Here is a 24,962-nt window from a genome sequence, read left to right on the forward strand (position 1 = left end):
TATATATATATAGATATAAAGATATATATATATATATATATATATATATATATATATATATATATTTATTTATTTATTTTAATTTTATTGTTTGAGCCTTTATATGATTTTTTATTATAACTTTTTCCTCGCATAGAATTTAATTTTCTTTTATGTTATAAATTATGCTTTTTTTTTATCTTTTATACAATGTAGTTATATTTATATGTGATTCTATTTTTCTATATATGTGAGTTATGTGTGTATCTTTTAAGTTTATATTAACATACTCGTACTTTGAATTTTTTGAAAGAAAAAAAAAACCCATATCTCGTATACCAATACCAGTATCGAAGTTAGAGAAAAAAAACATAATTAAGAGGTAAAAATAGAAATGAATATATGTACTTTTGATATTGAAGTCAAAAGTATTTATAAGTCTGTTTAAACTCCTCAATACTACGAAGTATGTACCAGAAAAATACTCCCAATACTATAAACTAGGCGCCAATGGCATGTTGACGGAGGCTGCAAGTAAATATCTACTCAAATAATTAAGTTCGTGTTTATTTTATGTTAAAAAACTTTCTCATAACGGTCAAATATATGAGTTATTTTTATAATAAAAATATATTAAAAATAACTTTAAAATTATTTATTTAGTAGTTATTTCTAGTTTAAATGTTAAGTATTGATACTTTTCTTATTTATGACTTACAGATATGAAAAGAAGGAATTAAAAGAAAAAAAATATTCAAAAGATATCAAAAATATAAATAAGAAAAATTGTTTGATATCAGACCTAAGTTCACCCCATTAACTATAAAAAAGACTCAAGTCAAGGAGAAATACGATATCGAATCTTAGAGCACTCTAATACATACCTAAAGCCTCGAAATTCTTAAGGATTTTTTTTCTTCTCTTTCATCATTTTCCATTCTCTTTTTTCATTCCTTCTCTTCTATCAGTTTCTAAACTCATTTTCAAGTGTAAGGTCCCTTATATATATGAGAGGCTAAATTCTTAGTTAGGGTCTAGCAGACCTAAAAAGTCAAAAGATGTATTGTACATTTTATATTTATCAATGCAAACAGGTATTTTCTTTTGTATTATCCTTTCTTACTTTTAATTTCATGCAATATTCATCATTGCATTATCTTTGAGGGTTAGATATTCGAGAGAGGGTAATTCTTAATAGAAATACTAAAAAGATTTTGCATGCATCTGTTTTAGGAATTAGTCGTTCGACAGAGGATAATTTCTAATAGAACTAAAATAAAAGGGTATCTTAATAAAATCATTGATAGACATAGAGTGATTACAATATGCTTATGCATCAAAGCAAACATTTAGAATTAGAACTTCATGCATTTTATCTATTGACTATTTGTAAAGACATTTGAGAGATAAATAGGTAAGATAAACTTGTTACATCAAGGACAAGTATTCTAATAGATGTGGGTAGGAAAAATTCACCTAATTGATAGAGAAAAATATAAAATAATATATTTTATACAAATAAGACATATTAGGTCCTAACATTTCCATCTCAATAAATTTTCTATTATTTTTTTTGTTTTCTATTAATATCTATTATTTAGTTAGTGTTCTTTTAATTCATCTTATTTTTTCTTCTTATAAATTAGAAATTATTCAACACAAATACAAAACAAAGTCTCTAGAAAAATTTGAACTTTCAAATCTTTACTACTTGAACATTTAGTACACTTGACAAACCGTTAAAACTTTCAAATAAACGTTCAACACCAAATGGATACCAAACACCTCCTTAACCATAACCAATGCTATCTCTTCATAAATACTCAATTTATTTCTAGATGTTTACGAATCTCTCTAAAAAGAATTGCCCACTAAACAACACTTCAGTGATATCAAGGGGAATTGAACTTACATTCATAGGAAGAATGATAATTAATTGTAGATCCTTAACCACTTACATCAACTCACATTGGCTTAAAAACAAAATTAGTTAAAAACATCGATTTATACGATAGTCAAGAGAAATGAAAAAAAAAATAATGTAGACGCCAATATCTAGAGAGAAAAAAATTGTTTTCGAAAAACACCTGAAGTATCAGAAAAGTAATTTTTAAAATGAAAGCATTCAGCACGTACGTATGATACGTATGAAAGTAGACATTTCTACAATATGAAAAAAACTCAAGATAAATGGTTTTATATAATTAAAATTTATAATAAATAAATATTTTTAACATATTAATTATATTGTAGTTAAAATTCACAATAAATAAATATCTTTGACCACATGAATTCTATTGTAGATTAATAATTTTTTTAATGAATAATTAAGTTGTGATGTAATTTTAAAATTATTTATTTTTTAAAATAAAGAGACTAAATATCTTGATTTAAAAATAAGAAAATCAAAATTTTCAATTTAAAATAACATGATACTAAAATTACAATTTAGCCAAAAATAAATTTACATGTTTGATAAAATACGTTTTGACAGCAAATAAAATCGGGTGACTTATCGGAGCTAAAATGCGATGTAGATTTTTTTTTTTTTTTTGGGAAAATGCTATTAAATTCGTTCGGCACAATAAGCAAAGAATTAAATCTGTCGCATTTGCAGCGCCACACACATTAAAGCAAATCTCAAACGGATTAACAGAAAATGAAATGTTTTAATTGCAGGGAATGGTAAGATAATATTTTTTTTTTCTTTCTAAAGTGGATGATAAGATAATCTTCGCACCACTGCCATTAAAAAATTCAATTAACCCTGTTTCTATTGAAGATGTAATTGGTGCATGAATCCGTGCTATCTATCTGTCAAATTAAGACTGTTCAGTATATATTAAATATAGATTGTAATAAAATGCAAAGGGACAAAAGCTAAAATTATTAATTTAGTGAAGTCAAACAATAATTACTTTATAAGAGAAGAAAATATTATACATGTAAACAGTTTTATATCAAATTATAACTCATCATATATATAATAATTACTTAAAAATAATATTAATAATAATTTATAATTAAATGATAATGAAAAATTATTTTACACCATCAGGATATTAAACTCATGATATAAATACTCCATGAATTTTGTGTGTGATGCTACTAGGCTTTAATTTGCATCCATATTAAAATTGTGCCTAGAACCAGATTTTTATAATGGGTAAAAATGTTACTTCATCAATCATATATCCCGTGCGCAGTATTTGATTACCATGTCTTGGCTCAATGAACCTACGTTTAGGCATTGATTGGGGCTCATTTATATGTATTTTTTTAAAATTTGTTCTCATCCGCAATAGTCTATCTTGGCAAAGAAATGACAATTTGTTAGGTAGATGGACATCATAACTTGAACATATAAGACTGAAAATGATCATTTTTTTAAGGAAGGTATTTCATTTATAATGATAGAGGAAATATAAGGTGGAACTTGATTGAATACTTGACATCATTTGTTTGTTGTCGTACAAAATTCACAACTGAGTTGGAAAAAAAAGAAAAGTGTAAATTCCTACAATTTAATATTAATGAGAACTTGTAGGTCTGAAACTACATTGTAGTTGCTGTTTATTGCATCCAAGACCACTTTGGCATCCATTTCAATGTCCAGATCTTGCAAATTCTGCTCCTTTAGCCATGATAACACATGTAAGAGGCTTCATGCTTCCGCTTCAGCTGGTTCAGGAAAGCCAAACAAGATTGATGTTTTAGCTTTGATGAAGTGCTACAAAATTGATCATTGTAAATAAGAAAACATGTCTTTCACTAAAAAATTGAATAACTAATTGAAAAAATTGAGAGATTACTATAAAATAATGGATGAAATTTTTGAAACTATTGCCTTAGTGCCTTTACCCTTTTTTGAGGATTTTATTAAGTTTGTTTTTATACCGCTATCCTTTATGGATAAAAATTTACACATTATATCTATGATGTTTGTAACACCCTGTATTTTTTAAAATATAACTTATGAACTTACGTATATTAATGATTTTATTAATTTTTATAGAAAAGAAAAGAGAGGAAAAAATACATGCAAATGGATTAAGGAATAAAAAACATCATGTGCAAAATTAGGATTTAAATAATAATGAAGATGGAATACAAAATTAGGGTTCAAAGAATAATGGAGATGGAGGGTGAAAAAAATAAGATCTAAAGAATGATGAAGCTGAATACAAAAATAGGATTTTTATTATTTTTATACAACAGGAAATTTTGGTAATAAAAATTGAGAAGGGATGTACTTTGTAAATTGGGAGGTGTAAATAAATAGCACAACCATTTCAATTAAGCCCCATTAGAGTTTATCATGGCCCAATCATAAATGGGCTATAGTTTTTGCTTTCTTTCTATTTTCATTTTTGTATTAAATTGTAGTCTCTATGAATATGAGTTTATTTATGGCCCAGTTTGTTCTTTTTTGTAAACACGTCCCTCCTAACTTTGAGTTTGAATTGGACCATCCCATATGCCTATATGTCTTCCAAACATTTACGTCTAATAACATGGGTAAATAAAATTAACTAAAATATATTTTTCATTTTTATAAAATTTGTAAATTTTGGATTTATTTTTTGTAATTTTTTTAATTTTTATTTTTATAAATTATAATGTGTTATTTTTTAATTTAAAATAAAATTCGGATATCAAAAATTACTTTTTTTACCTTAGTTATATGTAAAATTAATATAAAAAATATTATATTTACATCACTTTTATGCATAATCAATATAAAAATTCGTCATCAGAGTTTCGTATACAGCCAAGCATTGTTTAAGTAAAAAAGTAACATAGTATTATTTCATCATAACAAAAAATGGACAAAAAATAATTACATGGGCAAAAATTAAACATTGTCAATTTCACAATAATCAAAAACATATTTTAACGGATAAAATTCTATTGAAAATGTGTTTAAAACTTTGTAAAGAAAATTGATTTTTTATTTGATATATTATTTTTAGAAATCCAAATAACACAACTTAAAACGTAAAAAAAGGTTACTCAAAACGTATTTTATACATTTTATTTTCCATCGACTCTTACACGGCTACACCCGAAAAGTTTTGAAGAATGTGTTCTATGGTTAAACGACCAAAAGAGTGTAATCGTTTTTCCTAAATTATCAAATGGGGATAAAGTTTAAACCAATATCAAAAAATGAATAAATTGTACATAATTTTTTTTTTCTATTAAAATCTTTTAAAAAAATTACAACTTCTATTTTTTAATATGACTTTAAAGTTGTAAGTATTTTAATTTTTTTTACTTTTGTTTTAGAAGTCATAAATTATTTTTTACTTCAAAGTTGTAAATAATTCTTTTAAATTAATTATTAACGAATATAGTTTGTTTTTATTTTTAATTTTATTTAATATTTTTTATATTATTTTATTTAATATTTTCCATATTTTGTATATTATTTTTATTTAATATTTTTTATATTGTTTTTATTTAATATATTTTAATATTAGTAAAAAACATTTTAATATTTTTATTTAAATTTAAATTTTCTTTATTATTTTTTTAATTTAAAAAATAAATAATAATCCTTAAAATTAGGAAAAAAATATTAAATAAAATAATATAAAAAATATAGAAAATATATTAAATAAAAATATAAAAAATATTAAATAAATTTAGCAATGAAAAAAACTAAATTTGTTAATAATTAATTTAAAAAAATATTTATTACTTCTAAAATAAAATAAAAATTAAAATAATTATAACTTTAAAATCGTATTAAAAAAATAGAACTCGATAACATTTTTACGACTAGAAAAGAAAAAAAATAAATGTAGTAAAAAGTTTACAATTTGATACTTAAAAATGGTAAAATATTTTATAACTTATTTTTCTTTGAATATTAATTTAAATTTTATTCTGAAAAAAAAAATTACATCATTTTAGTCGTTTAGTCCGTGTTGATCACAAGAAGATGAACAAAAATTTTCAGAACCAATTACTCGACATCCTATATTGAACTAATGATGTGTCTGAATCAAACATCACTTTGTTTCTCCAACCAAGCAGCACTGTTCGAAGGAACAAAGCAGGTGTATTGTGAAGGCTATGTTATCATGAAATACTGCTAACAAATCTCATTTTTAGATTTAAACTTAATTTGGTTTTTAATATGAAATTATTGATTAAATATAAAGTAGTTTAAAATAAGACAACTTGTTCCTAAATTTCAGTTAATTAATATAACATTTTTTTATAAAATAAGTTATTCGTACATTTAAATTGGTTTAAATAGGTTTTAGTTTCTTTAAAATATATATGACGGTTTTGTAAATATTTAGTTTCTTTAAAATATATATGACAGTTAATTGTATATATTGTTTTAGTTCATGTAAATATTTAGTTGTTTTGGAATTTCATAGTTTTTTTAAATGATCTCTGTCATCATTTATGATAATGTGTGGTAACCGTCTAAACACGCGTAATTTTTAACATTTAATAGTTTTAATTTCTTTTTTGATCTGGATTAGGAATTAATAATTTTTAAAGTGCGAGATACTATAAGTATTATTGGCATCTCATCTTCTTCAATGACTAAAAGTTGATAGATCCTGTAAGAATATTTCAACATGTTTTGAAAATTTGTCTTTCCAATTCATGACTTGATCGAACATATTGTTCTGAACCCACTACCCACAGAAAATACAAAATCTCATATATCTTGTATTTGAAATGAGTATATATAGATGTATGTTACGTACGAATTTTCTTTCTATCTTTTGTGGTCGAAATTTATAACGATAGAGAAGATCCAGAATATCTGCAGATATGAAAATGTTCCTTTTTCGTTCGGATCTTAATCAAATATATATGATTGGTACAACTGCGTGAGAGTATATTTGAAGAATTGCTATATATATTTCATATGTTTTTCCTAAATAAATTTAGAAAATCTTTTTTTTTATCAATTTTAATTAATTGTTTTTTTAAATGAACAGTTATTATTTACTGGGTATCATATTTAAAGTTCACTCTAAAAGATTCAAATCCCAGCAACTGATATTCTCTGTTCTCTGCTTTTCAGCTTTCTCAAACAGTGAGTTTCTTTGACGTTTATAATCTCCAATCAAAAGAACAAACAGAAAAGCAAGTCCTCGTGAACACATGATCTTAAATAGTTTATGAATCAAAATCACCCACTTTACATATAAATTATCTTATTGCTAATACATTCGCAGTAACTATATATATGATCTTAACTGCGGCTTATTAATTGATACCAGATTTAACAAAGTTTTTTTTTTAAAGAACAGATTTAACAAAGATTAAAATATCAGTTTTGGATTAATTTAATGTACATAATCACATGAAGAAGAAGAAGGGTTTCGTTTTTTATTAACTGATACCATTTTCTTTTCTATAAAAAGAAAATCTGATACCCTTTCCTGTTAAGGAAGCAACTAATTATTATGACCATTTCCACTAACGGCTTCACTTTTCACTTATATTTTCTAATTTTTTATATGGGTTATGGTTTTTTTTAGGCGATATATGGTTATTCTCATTCTTGAGGTTGATCTCACATCATTACTCAATTACTCAATAGAATCATTTATGATAAAGATTAAAAATGTAACATTTAGTTTTATATTATAAATTTGTGTTTTCATTGTAACAAGAGTACGTATTTTTAGATACTGTTTTTTATCAGTTTAAATTTTAGATACTATTTTCTTTCTCATTAAGCTATGCAATCTCTCTATTAAATTTTTTTGTCATCAATTATATATATATATATATATATATATATATATATATATATATATATATATATATATATTATTCACTTAGTTTATTAATATTTATAAATTTTAATCAAATTTAATAATAATCATGTATTACAGGAAAAACTTGTTATTAGTTTTTTATAAAAAGTACACCAAAACCAAATAAAATTATTTAGAAGGATAAAAAAACACATTTACAGAAATGTTGATTCAATGATATCTTATCATCCAATACAGAAGAAATAAAAAAAATAATATTTGTTTTTATTGAATACAAACGATACATCTAACTTAATTATGTAAAAATACAAATATCAATCTCAACTTATAAATGATATACAAAATTATAAAAATGTTACATATATCTAATTAAATGATATAAAAATACTTTTGAAAATGACATTTTTAAAAGACACATTTATATTTTGTAAAAATGAATAACTAAAAAAGATAATCAAAACAATCCTTAAATAATAACTTTTTTACAAAATGTAAAATTTGTGAATCCACTTGTTGAATCACATAAGTTCATCTTGATGATCATTTATGTAAAAAAATTAGATAAATTGAATATTATATATGTAATGATAATATATGTATATTCAATAATATATTATATATAAGATCATTCAATATATTATCGTACGTATATTTATAAAAAAAATTAAATATTATTGTTATTTTTTAAAAATTTCATTAGATAAATACTATTTAAATATTTTTAGAACTTGTATACTTTTTGTTGCATTTATATTTGTTAGAATAATAATAATAATGATATTAAAATTTTGAAATATTATATATATTTTATACTGATTTGCTCTAACCCAAGATTACATCTAGTTTCTTTACCAAAATGTTTTTCCATCAGGCTCACAAACATGAGTATTCTTTAACTTGCTTTTCCAAACAATTAACCAAGTACTTTGACTTTAAAGCCTCTTTAAGTTTTAAATATTGTTTTCACTAAGAAAAAGTTAAGGGTTAGATTTACGTACCATATCGTCTTACAAAAACGAATTTGCAAGTTTTAATTCTAGTCTAAGAAAATAGCCGCATTAAGATTTTCTTTATGAAAAAACATATCAGCTATTTTTGCCTTCGTTTCTTTCAATGGATTTGAGTAAGGAATCAGGCAATCTCTTTATCTTTGCTCTTTTTTAGTGAAAATGGAAAGTTTTATTAAATAACCCATTTAATGGAAAAATGTTGACAACAAGAATAAAGAGAGTCCAACACTTCCCAGGCCATGACTAAAGTTGGAATAAAAACTGACTATATAAAAACATAAAAAATTCATCTATAAAAAAACTAAGATCATGAAATATTCTGTATTCTTTGCACAAGTAGTAGTTACCAGTTAGGTCAGTTTTGAACAAAAAAAACGAATTAAATTGATTGATTTTTAATAATATCTCACTCAAGTGTCAATATTTTAATATATATATATATATATATATGATTCAACTTTGAATCATATATTAAAAAAAGCAATTGAATTATATGATATTATCTTGATGATTATACATATTAAACTTTAAATAATTTAGACATTCATTTTTTTTACAGCAAAAAAGAATTTTATCAAGAATTGTACATTAAAGCACAAGATGTGCCTATATACAATCAATTAAGCAGATAAACCATATCTATCCCCATAATACAAATTAGTAAAGCGCTCGGAACAAAGATAAATGAATTGAAAAAAAAATGTTAATAGTGACCCTTTCTTAAACATTAATTATTTTTAATATTTTTTATGTGATTGGCTAAAATTTATTAAAAATTATTAATTTTGATGAGTCTTATTTTTAAATTTTAAAAAATTATATTAAATTAAATGTGAGACCCATTAAAATTAATAATTTACAATCAATTTTAAAAGAGAAAATATAGAAAAAGTATTACTAGCATTTATGTTCCATAAATTAGGAACTCTCTACTCTATCAACTAAACACCCCACTAATATTCTGACCTTACAACTCTCGGTCCATATCACTACATTTCCTTTTCCTGCTACCACACTCCACCTTCCTACACTTTTTTTAGCACAGAAAAGAGAGGTAAAATAAAGCTTATATTCTAACTATGTTGGCACCGAAGCTCCACCAACACCAAAACAGAATCTACACATTAACATCAACAATAATTTATTTTAATTTAGACATTCATAATTATGATATATATATATATATTCAAGTATAATGTTGCTCACTAAGATAAAGGAATACGACGAAATAACAGTTAATTTTTAGATTACATGAAATTTTGTAAGCTTATTAAATTTATTTTCCAAAACTTTAAATCTAATGATTGCTTTGATAAAAAAAATACATTTTGTAAATAGTTATTTAAGGTGTTATGTAAGAAATATTAAACCCAATATTAATTTCTTTATCTAAAAAATAAATAATATTTTATTCTAAACATTTTAAAGTAAACTTATAACAATTGGATTAGTTTGGCTGTTTGGGTTTGATTGAGTTAAACAATATTAAATATTAATCTAGTATCTGGCCGAATGTTGGTTCAATTGTTAAAAGAAAATATATATTTTTTAACTGGAAACAAAAATAACTTTATTGTGTGAATCACCACACATATTTTATATTTAACGATGATACGAACACCCATTATACTATTTAACACTTAAAGAGAAAAAATATAAATAAGATAAAATTTATGATAAAATAATGATACATAAATCACCTTTTATTTTAAATTAAATATCTTATTAATATTTCTTATTTTTTAATCTTTTTTCTTATTACATTATAAATTCTATCATACTTAATATATATATATATATATATATATATATATATAATTTTTCTAGGGGTTGGATAGAATATTGGGTATCAAACATTTTTCTTTATAATATGATATAAAAAAGAAAGATAGAGAAAAATAAAAAATATTGGAGGAATATTTAAAATAATGAGATGTTTATATAAGTATCATTGCTAAAATCCTTAAGTTGACTCCGACAGCTGGGAATAAAATCCAATATTTGTCATAATTTTTGTAAAATTTGAATAAAATTACGAAAGAAAACTAAAAGTAAAATGAAAGAAGATTTAAAGTCCCATATTATAGAGCATCATATCTCAACTCTTGAAGTAAAAAATCTTATAAGAAATGTTCATAGGCTGTGCATTGGAGCGAATTTTTTTCTAACTTGATCCTACCTTACATCCGTAGGGATTTAAATTCTTGACTCCTTTAAAAAATAATTAAAATTTGCACCCAAATTAATCGTCTACATCCAAATATATAGTAATTCATTACAATTATAAAACCTTGTTTGACCTCGCGAAAAGAAAGGTTAAGTGTTAAACTGGTAAGGATATGTTAATTATTAATGTAAATAAATTAATTAGCAGCTGAGTCAATTATAATGTGTATTTGGATAAAAAATGTGAGGTCACTTAGAGAGAAAAAAAAAAGAGAGAGATATAGTTAAAGACAAAGACAAATTAAGTTTTTATGTACTTGAATTGTTGGGTTGCGAGGGGAGCTGAAAACATTGGAAAATCTTCATCAAGTCAAGTGAAAATCTCATAAGATCGAGGAAAACAACAAATAGCAATATAACACATCACCTGACCTCCAAAATGAACTCATTGTTAATTCAATATTTGTTTTAATCGAGTACATGGTTGCATCATTAGGGTACGATAATATTCACAAAAAAAAAATTAGGGTACGATAATTAGGCCATAAATATTTGTAACAAATACTTAATAGACGAAATGACATTAAAACACACACAGGATCATGTAATCTTACAAAACCACAAAATCAACAATAAGTTAAAATATCAGAATGAAAAACTTAATAATCAAATAAATGAAGATAAGATCTATAAACTTAAATTTTAAGACATTGAGTTGAAGTATGGTGTAAATCCATGAACATAAAGATTTTTTTTATATAAAAAGTCTTCTTGATAACAGATCCTATAAGTGTTATGACGGCTCTAAGAATAATTATTGAATACCTGTTGATTCAAAATGACTTCCTCCCGACAGAAAGATTCCTTACATATGTTTGCGCTCCTTGATTGTACAACACAATAGCTTCAAAAATTAACACGGGATACAATTTGGTTTTAGAATTTAATTGGAAACCTGCGTGCAAAAAAAGAACAAATTGTTGATGAACAATTCGTTATACTCTTTTAGATCAACCTTTTTTTTTAATCAATGTGTATATATTTTCAGTTTAATAGTTAATGTTTCTGAAAGGAAGCATTTTCCGTTTTCCTTGTATAACAATTTTTTTTTTCTTTTTCTTTCTATAAAGCATAACAATTCCCATAGCTTTTCTATTTGTTGATTAACATTTTTTAATTTTCCATCACTCCCTTTTCATCATCATCTGAATCCATCACTGAAGCAATCAATTACCGTAGTGCAATATGTTCTTTTATAGATAAAAACCATATAATTATCCCGTACAATACTGGCACATACATATGGCCCCAAGATCAATTAAGCTGAACAAAAAGTCACTACGTAATTAGTTAGACTAGAGTAATTTATTATAACAATTCTTTTCATCCACAGACAGTAACTTGTACCAACACAGATAATGAAGGTTAATTAATTATATTTTCTTGTTTCTAGATCTGAAGAGACAGAGATTCAGTTCAGTTATTAGTATAGTATATATATAGTAGTTAAGAAGAAAGCAAGGGAAGAAGAAAGAGCAGAGAAATTATGATCGAGTATAGTACTATTCAATCTCCCTTCTTTTTCTTCTTGTGTTCCTCTGATAGACCAAGAAGATCCTCCAACACCTTATCATCCAAACACGGAATCTCAAAAACATGCCTTTGTTGTGCAGCAGAAGAAGTGCTTTCACTGGCATGAGAAGAGGAAGAGGGTGTTGCTAAATGTGGTGGATATGGTGGTGAACCCCTTATCTGAGAATAGTACTCACTAGGAAAATTCAGAATCGCAAGATGACCTCTTAGGTTAAAAGCTGCACGATCATAAGCTCTAGCAGCTTCTTCAGCAGTGTCAAATGTCCCCAACCACAGCCTCGACCCTTGCTTCGATGGATCCCTTATCTCCGCCGCGTACTTCCCCCACGGCCGCCGCCTCACGCCGCGGAACCGCACCTCCTCCTTGCCCTGCAGCTTCCCCTTCTGGTGCTCCTCCATGCCCTTCTTCTGCTTGGACCTAATTGTTTCTTTCTTTGAAGCTTTTGACCTAGCTTGATTTTTGTTAGTGTTAATTACCACCGTGAGGTTTGTGATGGCCTTGATGATGCTTATATATAAATACTAAGTAGTCCGTGTGAGGGGAAATGTGTCACATCTCTAAGGAAAATAATGATTTGTTCTTTATCTCAATCTAGGAACGTTACATTGACCAAGATTTGTTTCCAAGAAGGTTCTCTCTATTCAAATAGAAAGTGTGTATAAATTCGATTCTTCGACTATGTCTATGTTTTGCCACGACCATACTATTTGTGGAGAGGGTACAAATCTTTCTCGTCAATGGTGCAACTAGGCAATGTCTTATTTCATACATTTTCCCACTGTCACCGAGAATCATAGATTTTCGGACACTGTGCATGTATAGTTCGATCCATTAGCAACTCCAGAATTATATATGTTTTTATTCACAACACTTTTTTGTGAAGGTGTATCTGATTGGGGTGGAGACAACTTTATGCTTCCACAGATTGACGAGACTCCACAAACTATACTAAAAGTAGTATATATACGATTAAATAGTGGCTTCTATGATTTAAATAAATAAAATTAAATTAAAAATTGACATCAATATTATATCTTAAATTCTGTGATCCCCAACTTGCATTCAAATTCATATCCATATTATCCTTATTTATAGAAACAAGTCAAAGGCTCAGTCAAGTATATCGTCATGTGTCAAACTCTTGCCTATTTTGGTATCAGGGCCGTGTAACCCACAAGGGCAGTTAAGACAAAGTGTCTTAGACTTCTAATTTTGTTTTTCTTTAATGAATAAACTGTAGTTGTATATTTTTTTTAATAATTTCATTTAAACATATAAAGACCTGTGTTTCAAACTTTTTTACTACATTAATAACATGTTGAGAATATCACAAATATCACTCATTAATTAATATATAACTAAAAAAATTGTGTAATTTGTATTGATCTATTGATTTTTTTTTTATGAAAATGTCTATTGATTATTTGACTACATATAGTAACTAAAACTAATATTTAAATATAGTCTTTTAAAGATAAGTTTACCATTTTTAAGATAATTTAATTAAATCTAATAATATTTTTATTATTGGGATTTAATTTGAAAATTTTTACAATATGAAACTGTTCTTTTTTATTATTTTGCATCCAAAAAATCTAAAATTTTAGGTGAAGATAAATGAAACAATATTGTATTAATCTTAATTTTTTAAAGATTTAGTGATCTTATTGAACATTACATATAACACTTACAACTGCTGCTGAAAAAAATCTTTAAAATTAGAATTGCTAAAAATCTATCTAAAGTCAACAACATTATAAAATAGATTAAATAAAGTAGCAACTTACCTATTAAGAGTGAAATACTTAAATTAATTGGTGAATTATTTCAGCTCAATTTTTTTTTATCTTGGGCCTCATACTCTTTAAACAAGGCCCTGTTTGGTATTCATATTCTTTGATGAAGGTACTTCTAACATATTTTATATGCCTAGAATCGTTAATCACCTATATATATGTGGTGGTCGTTAAGATGAGAAAGAGAAGATAGGATAAGTTGTTTTATCCTTTTTAAATTCATAACATGGTCAACTATTAAGGTAGGATAAACTTATTTTGTTAACTTATTCATTAGTTAAAAACTTAATTATCTTAATAGAGGGAAGCTAAGTTATGAAGAGGAAGAATTAGATTAAAAAAAAATCCCATTCACTCTCACCCTTGCATTACATAATTTTTCGATCTACTCATTTTTTTAATATAATTATAGACGCTATCTTTACCATCGTTTCTTGTGCCACACCATTCTTCTCAGAGCTATAATACTACGTACTACTAAAATAATTTCCGTTGTTTTACATAAGAAATGTCTTGAAGTGATGAGAAAGCCAAGCTATAAAAAAATTTGACTTAAATTACAATCTAATAATAGTTTTGACATGCATCCCTTAATTACTTTTGAATTCTTTGTATTATATGTGTACTTTCCATGGTATTCATAAACATTATTTGCAAAAAAAAAAAAAAAATCCGAATTTTCCATGACCTTCGCTCACAAGCTTAGCTACTCAGCTCAACAAAGAATTCTGAACATATTCTAATAATTTAGCAAATGAATATTTTATTTCAAGCAGATCCCAAATTCAACTTTAATTTTGTCTCTGTAAAAAAAACTAATTAATTTTTGTCGGGACTTGGTAACGTATATTTTATCAGAGACCGAAAGGGGCAAATTTTGGTAATTAGTTAGCCATCAGTTAAATGGATTTATGGTACGGAACAATGATATCCTTAATTAATTAGGAAAATAAGTGAATACTCCATTTTAAATTGATGTTGTAGAGGAAAAAAAGATATATATAAAAAAAATGAGAGAAGTAAAAAAAAAATTGCGAGTGGTGAGAAATGATTAGAGAAGAAAAATATAGAAAAAAATTAAATATATAAATGATAAGTAGAGATATAGAGATATTCTTTATGTATATATAAATACCATTTTATTCCATTAGCAATTGATATTATATATGATTAATAAACATATATTAACTCAACCTACCCCAAAATGGGTTAGGAAGTAATGGATAAAATAGAAACTAATTTTTTGTGGTCATTTAAATTAAGAAGACAAACGGATGGATACCCAATTCAAACTTTGAAAGGTGCTGCAATTGGCTGGCTACATTAACAATTGACCACATCATATGAAATATTATTTCGCAGGAGACATTTTACCAAAGGGTTAAGCACTTTTACACCAAAACAATCCCTTTACAGGCTATATTGCTTTTATGTGATGTAGGCATGTACGTTACACATGCATATATTATTTTATTGGAAGAGTTTTAGTTTGAATCGTCAACTATATATAATCATTTTTTTTCAAACCATGCATATATAAATATCAAAATTCTTTTTCTATAAATATTTATATCTAAGATTTAAACTCAAAACTACCGGTTAAACTAGAACAATCTTACACATTTGATAGTTAATTATATAATTAAGTTTTAATTCTGATATATTGGGTAAAAAAGATACACTTGTTATTCTTCTGATTTTTAGCCATAACTAGCAAGCATGCATGTCTATTACTTGGTTAGCTTCCCACAAAAATATGTGACCACTGTATAGTGTCCCTCCAAATAAATACCATAATAAATATTCTGAATAAGACTAAAACATAGATTATAGGCAGAACATCCATTGTTGAGATAAGATTTGTAGCAATCTGAGAGTGCGATTGATTCCAATTAAGATAGCTCAATAGCAAAGAAAATTGGCCAAAGTTCAGCAAAGACAAGAGAGCAAAACCCAAGATTAATAGCAAATGAGAAAATCACATTGCCGCAATGGTCTTTAGAGGCCCCACCAGAAGCTGCTCTTTTCTTGAGGGTTTGAACTGACCCATCATAATTAATTGAGTATAAATTTGCCACTTGGAGACCCCATGACAGGAGATTGCCTTTCCGTTAACAACTCGTGGTGCTTATTGCTTTATGCTTATAAGAAATAGCACCCACTTGGCGTTTTCAAAAATCCATGTTTTTCGGCAGTGCCAAATACTTTCCGAAAAGCCACAGCAAAAACATGAAGCCACTTCCTACTCCTCAAAGTATATTGTCAGATCAAAACAAAAAGAATTACAAAGCATGTAAATTAGGAGAAAGGGAGGGATACACCTGGATTCAAGTTCTTTGTTAACACTTAACAACAACTATGAAAATATTTATTTTCACTACCTAAATTGCTATTTGCACTACCGGTCATAACAATTTGATCATTCTACCTTTCTTCCTTTTCTTACACCTACATCCCTTCTCCCTTCCTCTCTCATTTCTCTATCACTTCTCCACCTCTTCTCTCTGGTCTCCTTCAGATCACCCAAGATGGTAAATTATTTTTTTTACACAACAGAAACATGTTTTCATTATTATTTTATTTTGCAAAATAATTTACAAAATGGATATGTGTTTCCATTGTGCAGGTATACAACATAAATATGTTTCTGTTTTGTAAAGTGCATAAAAAAATAACAACGAAAACAAATTTTTATTGTATATTAGTAGTTACACAACAAAAATATATTTCCATTGAGAAAATGAGAGTGGCAAAAAAAAAATACAATGGAAACACGTTTCCATTTTGTAACTAGAAACATATTTCCGTTGTACAATTTTTAAGAGGACAGTTTTTGAAATATGGGTAAAAAGCATCCACATGAATAGTGCCATTAGCAAAAGTAGAAAGTACCAATAGCAGTTCCCAAAAACAATTTGTGAGGTGTCTCGAATGCCTGAATTATCTCAGGCCCGCTCCATCTAGAGATGCAATATTGGGTGCACCTAGCAACACCCAGCAAAATATGACAATCAGCCCATAGTATTAGTAGGTGTACCTCCTATAGCCAGTGACCAACTGCTGGGTTTTATTTAATAGCGGCCCATTGGATACACGAGACAGTGATTTCAAGGCCCATCGGCTTGAGGCTATTATATTCTAGAATAATAGACTTTTTTTAGAATGCATAGAAGGAAGGTATGGGATGTAATAATGGAAATACAGGATACAAATTCCTTCACTTGAAATCATCACTGGATCATGTTTGGTTTAGCTTCTAAGTTCTTTCAAATTTCCTTCCATATAAAGTACCTTGGAGACGTACGTTGAAACAAACACGCATTAAGAGTGTCTCCTTCCAATGCCAATGGCTAGTCTGTTCGGTCCCATTCATATTGTGTGCATTGTGCAATAAATCTTGTTCCAGTGTATGTCTCTCCAAAACATGTAGCTCAACTTGTTTTATAGATTTTTATAAAAAAAATAGATAAAGCTCAAGTACACAAAATAATTTTACACACAAATTATCATGATAAATTTATTAATTTTTATAATAATTATCTTAAAAATCATATAGAGTTCAGATCCATTGAAGTAAAATAGAACAATATTTAAAGTAATATCTTATCTATTAATCAATATAAGATTTAAATTGAAGATCTTATCACAACAGATTTTATTCTCTATAATATACTTGAAAGAGTGAAATGCAATTTGTTTCGTCACTTTTTATTATGGTTTTAATTTTATTATATTATCATGTTATATTGTCATATTTATTTGTTTCACTGTAAATTTGTACTGTAATATTTCAAGGTTAAATTTTGAGGTCAAATTTATATGTGTTGCACCGAGTCTATCTCTGTCAAATCTTTATTTTGTGTTTGGCTAATTTCTGATTTCTTGTTACCCATTCTACACGCATATCCTATTTGACATATTTCCAGTTTTTTTTTTTTACTTTTAAATTTCTTATTACCTATCATACACGCTGATCCTTCTGTTCCTACTGCTATATAATGTTTTCATTGTGTGTAAATTGGAAATGGTTGCGGGGTATAGTAAATTGACGTAAAATGGTTTCTCTTTGGGACACAAGGGAAAGAGTGGATGTGTTCTTTTACAGCAAAGATACAGGTGTGGTAAGATCCCCAATTTAAATCTCATATTGACAAATAAATAAGTTATTGTTTCAAATACTGCTCTATTTCATTCCAGTGGATCTACACTCTAAAAAATGTGCATGTTGTTTAATAAAACCAAAGTATAAATTTTTTATAAAAATATATTAAAAAGTATTCATTTCTTTCAAATAATTAATCATCAATCTCATAATAAATTTAAATGCGTGTTTGTACATTGTATATCCCAAGGGTGTATAAAAAAATCAATCCATCCATGCATTGCTAATTTGAACAATTTGAGGCTCACAATCTATTTTTCGCACAAGTAGTAGGTAACGCGTTCAGTTATTGATAATATGTGGAAGAGTCTAAAACAGAGAGCATTGTCATCAAAGTTGAATGATTTATTCATGAGGATTAAGAAGTGTATCAATTCGTGTTTATTAGTAAAGTTAAAAAGAAAATCTCAATCCAGAGATATTTTATTTGTACTTAGATAAATATTTTATTAATAAAAAAAGTTAAAGAAAATTATTTGAAAAAGATTATGAAAAAAATAATTATTTAAATTGGCAGAAAATTAAATCAAACAAAAGAAAAAATTAAACAAGAATTTAAATTAATTAATTAAAAACATAAAGGAAAAGAAAAACCAATTATTATAGAAGTTAAATTTAAAAGATGAGAATGTTAAAAATTTAGTTTATCAGATTTACTATTTGATGTAATGTTAATAATTTTTTTTTATTTTTTTTTTCGTTCGATTAGAAAGTAACGTTTCTCAACATTATCCTTAAAACTTATATTTAGTAAAGGAAAAAAAAATAAAAGAAAAGAATGACTCCAAATAATTATTTTTTCTGCTTCAAGTCTTTGCCTTTAGCCTTTTGTAGTTGAAACTTAAAAATATAGCATGTTTAAATTTTAAGTATGTGTTTATTTACATGTTGGAGTCTCTTGTCTCATTCTTTACTACACTTTCAATGTAAATTCATGTCTATATAGTCATTCACCTTTAATAAAATTAAATCAATATTCAAACACATTATTGTTATGATCATGAGTCTCGTTATAATCATTCATATTTATCCTTAAAAAAAAACTACAAAAGTAAAGTTGAAATATAACTTACAATTATAATCTTGTACTTTTTTTCACAATCTAAATATAGAAATTATAATATTAAATCAATTTTAATTGTCATGACTAGAAGTGAATTTACAATTCTAATTCTACGTGGAAACTGATCTTTATTATAATTGATTCCAAATTATATTATTCCACCCAAATCACATTCACCAACTTTACAAAAAAGTTACCAGGAACTATAATACTTTCATCCGGCAAAGCTTACATAACTAAGATGATAATTGTACTCATCTTGTTTTGATTTTTTTTTTGTTGCTTATCTTTATGCTTCTCCAAATATAAATGAAATATACTTATTATTGACACCCATTCAAAATAGGCTTATCAAATATATTTGTTTTCTTTGTGAAAGTGGACGTTAAGTTCAAAGGATAAGAATAACATGAGCATCTTGTTGCATCAAAACATGAAAAAAGTAGTGTAGCCTCGTATATAACCGTAAACTACACACACCTTACGGAAACAAATGATATATATTATCGGAAGTGCAGGGGAAACAGAGTCTTTTTACATCCTATATTGAAATTGAGCCAACACAAAAGATAACATAATGCTAATGCAGGGGGGACAGAGACAATTCTTGACCAGTAAACACAAATTTTAGTTTCTTACGAAGACAGGGACACTGCATATACGTACAACAAACCCTTAACTGCTTCTCAGTCACGGAACGACATGAAATTTTAGACCAAAATCTAGAACAACATTGTCATATGAACGTTTGTATTGCACGAAATACACAAAAAAAAAAAAAGATTCGTGTCCAATTTTTACATGTATAATAATAAACAAGGATTCACCTCTTTTTGTGCAGTTAGATTTGTGAAATTAAGCATTTTGCCCATTCAGAAACTTGATGGCGACATACTTCATCACCATATGATGCCACTTAGTAAATATAAGACATACATGCATAATAGCTACTTATTAGGACTAGTAACACTGTCTTGCAGGAGTAGTAGCTTGTAAGGTAGAAACTATTGTATGGTCCGAGATCATGTAGTTTCGATTCATCTCTCTTTGACACGTAATTGTGCTTTTTAATTTATGAAAAAAAGTTAATGATGTGTCACGTGGAGATGCAGTAAAACTATATAACCTAAAATATTGACCATACAATAATTTCTCCTTTTCAGGGTCCTCTTTTCTTTTTGTTCTCACAATCAAGAAGCTCCTCCAACAACTTATCATCCAAGTACTCAAACTCAAACACTTCTCTTCCTTGCTCACTTCTTCCTCTAGCTTCCACATCGGCATGCCGAGAAGAAGAGGCCAAGGATGATGATGATGAAGCAGAAGAATAAGTGGCAGCATTAGTGGCACCAGCAGCAGTCACAGGGTACTCATCAGGAAAGTTAAGGATTGCAAATGGACCTCTCATGGTATAAGCAGCTCTATCATAGGCTCTGGCCGCTTCCTCCGCCGTGTTGAAAGTCCCCAGCCACACCCTCTGACCCTGCCTCGTCGAGTCTCGAATCTCCGCCGCGAACTTCCCCCAGGGCCGCCGCCGGACCCCCCGGTACCGGACATCTCCGGCGTCCTCCTTGGCCCTCCCCCTTGACCCTTCTTCATCCATGGTTGGCACACTTTGTAAGGTACTAATTGGTATGGTTTTAATTTTTGTGTTTTTGCATGCATGGTAAGGTAGGACAAGGTTGCAGTATATATATATATATATATATATATATGTGGTTGAAAAAAAAAAGTGCAAACAGGGAAAAGGCACAATCTGATTAGGCCACGAGAGCACTGTTGCCACGTGACGATTAGAAGTTTCTGCAATTGCAACCAATGACTAATATTGAAAAGTTTTTGTGTCCATTGTATCTGGATGGTCAAGGTGGTGGCTTTGCCAAAGTTTTGAAATTCTTTTGCCATTCTAGCACTCTCTCTTTTAAACGCCTTTTTATACATCGTTGTTTGGGAATTCATTTCACTCATGCCCGCACAAAGAAACAAATACCACTTTGTGGCTAAGAATAATATTGAAAGGAAAATTACAATAATTACAATTGAGGTTACCCCACCTCATCAATTTTATCCAGGTTGGTTGAAAAGATCAAAACGTGGGAAGATCTATAGTACTTGTGTGTCATTTTGTGAAGTCAGATTGCTTATTTATCATTACTTAGGTAATCAACAGTCTAAGGATCTCAGAGCACATAATTATATTTTGGGATACAGTATTCACCACATTTATCTGAGAATTTTTTCTGTAGAATTATGTTTTCTGGAACGAGCTGATATTTTTTCTTCTAGAAAGAACCTGGTTCTAGTAAATAGTCCAGAATTAAGAATTTATAAATCCTAAAAATTTCTTAATGCATATGTTCGATTACATGTAGAAAATCACTATAAGGGTGGGCGATCTTGAGGCTTGGTTTTCTTCATGAAGTAATCCGAGCGACTGGATAAGATTCTCTATAAATGGTGCAAGAATCAGAATGTGATTTACAAAATATTCATTAAAATGAGGGAAGAACAACAAGACCCAATAGAGCTATATATAAATAAAAGACGTATCGGTATTACAGTAAGATTTTCTTTTTAAATTGTCTGATTCAGAGTGATTGGGTGAAAGATTAGTAACACGTTTTTACAAGTTTAACATGATAACTACCTTCTAACAACTTAATTCAATTGCTGTCGAAAAAAAAAAACACAACTTAATTCAAAATTACTTAGCCATAATCTATTAATGAAATATGTCTAAATCTATAGATTAGAAAGAAAAAACAATTTATCCTGGAATTTCTTTTTAGAGAATTTATCCTGGATTTTAAATAGTTTTTAACTTTCATGTTTAAAAGAAAGTCCAAATCTATGTACCGTTGAAAAGTAAAAGTGTCTAAAGTCAATGGATATATTAATATGATTCCGAACGAATTTTACATGCCTTTTTAAGGTCTTTTAAGCATAAGAATAGCTAAGCATGTTGTTCAGTATCAATGTCACTTTGGCAAAAATAAGAATTTTTTTTTGTTTTATAATAAGAATAATTTAAAATGTAAATATGAATAATAATGGGCTGGACTCACATAGCCCAGAACCTCATTCTTACTACAAGGCTCGCAATAAGGATATGCCCAATGCATGATTTATAAAATTGGGCTGAATGATTTTTGTTTTCAAACAATCGCTGGTTATATGAGATATCAAGGTAGCATAGCATTTACCTTTAATTTTTTAATTTAACAATTATTTTTAAGTTGAATCCAAAATTAAAAACATTAAATTTGATTCTAATTTTTTTTAATAACTATATATTTTTTAAGTTAAAAAATTTATTTTTAAGTAAAATATATTGCTTAAAAATGGAGTATACATATGTTTATAAAGCAAAATAACTTTATTAACATTGTTAACTCTAAGAAAAATACTAAAACCCAATAAAATTGGTTTAGTGATGAGAGTTTTGGATACTATGTTCAGTTCAAATCTTATTACTTCTCTTATGCAGCCCGAAGACCAAAGTCTGACCTCAGATGGGATTAGAAGGGACATTGCTACGTACACATAGGCCCTTCCATAAAAGGGGTGCGAATCACCTGATTTGTAAGCTTCATAGGGAATGGTCCAAGCACGAGAATCTATGACTTACAGGTTATTAGTACGACGCTTTAACTAACTAAGTTAATAACCCAATTATATTATAAAATAAATAATGTTATATACGATACTAAAATTTCTAATGTATATTTAATGCGCATGTAAATTTAAATAATAAATTTTGTGACAATTAATTTTGGTATAAATTATACAAATTATTTTATCTGTATATATCTTATAAATAAAAAAATATTTACTATTAAAAAAATTAATTTATTAATAAATTAAAAAAAACATATATTTGGAATTTTTTTATTTAAAAAAACACTTATGGATCACTTAATCGGTATGAGATATACAGATTATGTAATCCAAAAAAACAAAAAACCTTTAAGGGCATTTTTAGAATTTTGTTTTAATGCTGGGTGCACAAATAATATGTCTGGTGGATCTAGCAAAGCCCGATTAGAAGCACTTATCGAGCCCGATTGATAATTGGGCCAATATCTAGTTACTGTACACTCATATTAAGATTCATTAAGTGGATCTAGAATTGCTTGAATTTGATTCTTCTAAAAGGGAATAAGATATATACTTAAATTAATCTCAATTATCAATTTTACATTACAATAATCTTACAGGGAAAGAAAGTAATTTTAAGAATTTACCCAAAAAACTAAAAGTATGAGTCAAGTAATTTATGTTCACTAATCAATGAAAATCATTATAAACAAATCAAATATATGCAGACTGCATTAAAAAATAAATAAAATAAGTAAGGCACGCATGCAAGGTTATTGTTTTTCTTATGTGGTATATTTGACTGCGTTTTCAAATGTGGATTTAAAAAGGTAGATAGATCTTCATATGGAAAATAACTATTTTTCTTGTATGGACGGTCTGCAGAACACGTGAAGACACATGCACAATCGTAAAGTGAGTGATGTCTTTAACCTTTCATAACAAAGAAATGAAATATTTATATAATATATTTTAAGATGAATAATGTGATTAAGGGAAATAAAGAAAAAAAATATTATATCAATTTATTCTATAAATATAATGTCTTAAAGAAAAGGCATTGAAAATATGTGAAACGTAAGAATTAAACTTTGCATTCTACAATGGAGAACTGAGCAATAAACAAACTAATAATTCAGCAATAATGTTTTACACTAATTAACAATATATTTTTATTAAACTATTATTATATTGTTAAAAAAATTCAAGAGATAATTATATTCAAAAATTTACTTATAAGTTGTATTATTATATAATTTTTGCATCGATTCAAATTTATTTAATATGTTATTAAAATATATTAATATTACCATTAAACATATTTTCAGTTGTGTAAAAGTATAAAAAATTAACCATCAATTTATTAGTATTTTCTTTCAAGATTTATCACAAATAGTCAACATAATAAATATAGAGGGCGTATCGTTAGTATAAATTTTTTTATACCGTTAATCAATTAGAAATTATCCTAAATACAATTTTTAAAATAGTTGTTACAAAATTAAAAATCTTCTTATACCTAATAATTATAATAAGATAAAAGTGTAAAAAACTTTTATACTATTAGTATATCTAAATTAAATTCATTAGAAAAACAGTTTTACTGCAGCTTTCACATTCAAACAAATAAGGTTCATTTAGGATTCAAAGTCTTTATAAAATAAAGATTAAATTAACAAAAATAGCTATAATATTTCATTTAACATTAATCTAATCAGTTAAATATTTGTGACATTGAACTAAATCCTTTAATAACTAAAAGTAACAAGAAAATTATCTTTATTTCGATATATAATAGTTTGAGGAAAGAATCGTTTTAATGTAAATTTTAATCC

General features: G+C 27.0%; 2 protein-coding genes across 2 annotated transcripts; both read right to left on the bottom strand.

The window, feature by feature from the left end:
- Positions 1 to 12,254: 12,254 nt before the first annotated feature.
- LOC100793703 (ethylene-responsive transcription factor ERF098) lies at positions 12,255 to 13,004 on the bottom strand. The gene has a single exon (XM_003535390.4). It carries the CDS (start codon positions 12,905 to 12,907, stop codon positions 12,482 to 12,484), a length of 426 nt encoding a protein of 141 aa, XP_003535438.1. The 5' UTR covers positions 12,908 to 13,004; the 3' UTR covers positions 12,255 to 12,481.
- Positions 13,005 to 20,371: 7,367 nt separating this feature from the next.
- LOC100794227 (ethylene-responsive transcription factor ERF096) lies at positions 20,372 to 21,181 on the bottom strand. The gene has a single exon (XM_003535391.3). It carries the CDS (start codon positions 21,131 to 21,133, stop codon positions 20,690 to 20,692), a length of 444 nt encoding a protein of 147 aa, XP_003535439.1. The 5' UTR covers positions 21,134 to 21,181; the 3' UTR covers positions 20,372 to 20,689.
- Positions 21,182 to 24,962: the final 3,781 nt, after the last annotated feature.

Source organism: Glycine max, chromosome 10 (assembly GCF_000004515.6).
Source record: "Glycine max cultivar Williams 82 chromosome 10, Glycine_max_v4.0, whole genome shotgun sequence".
NCBI classification, from domain to species: Eukaryota; Viridiplantae; Streptophyta; class Magnoliopsida; order Fabales; family Fabaceae; genus Glycine; species Glycine max.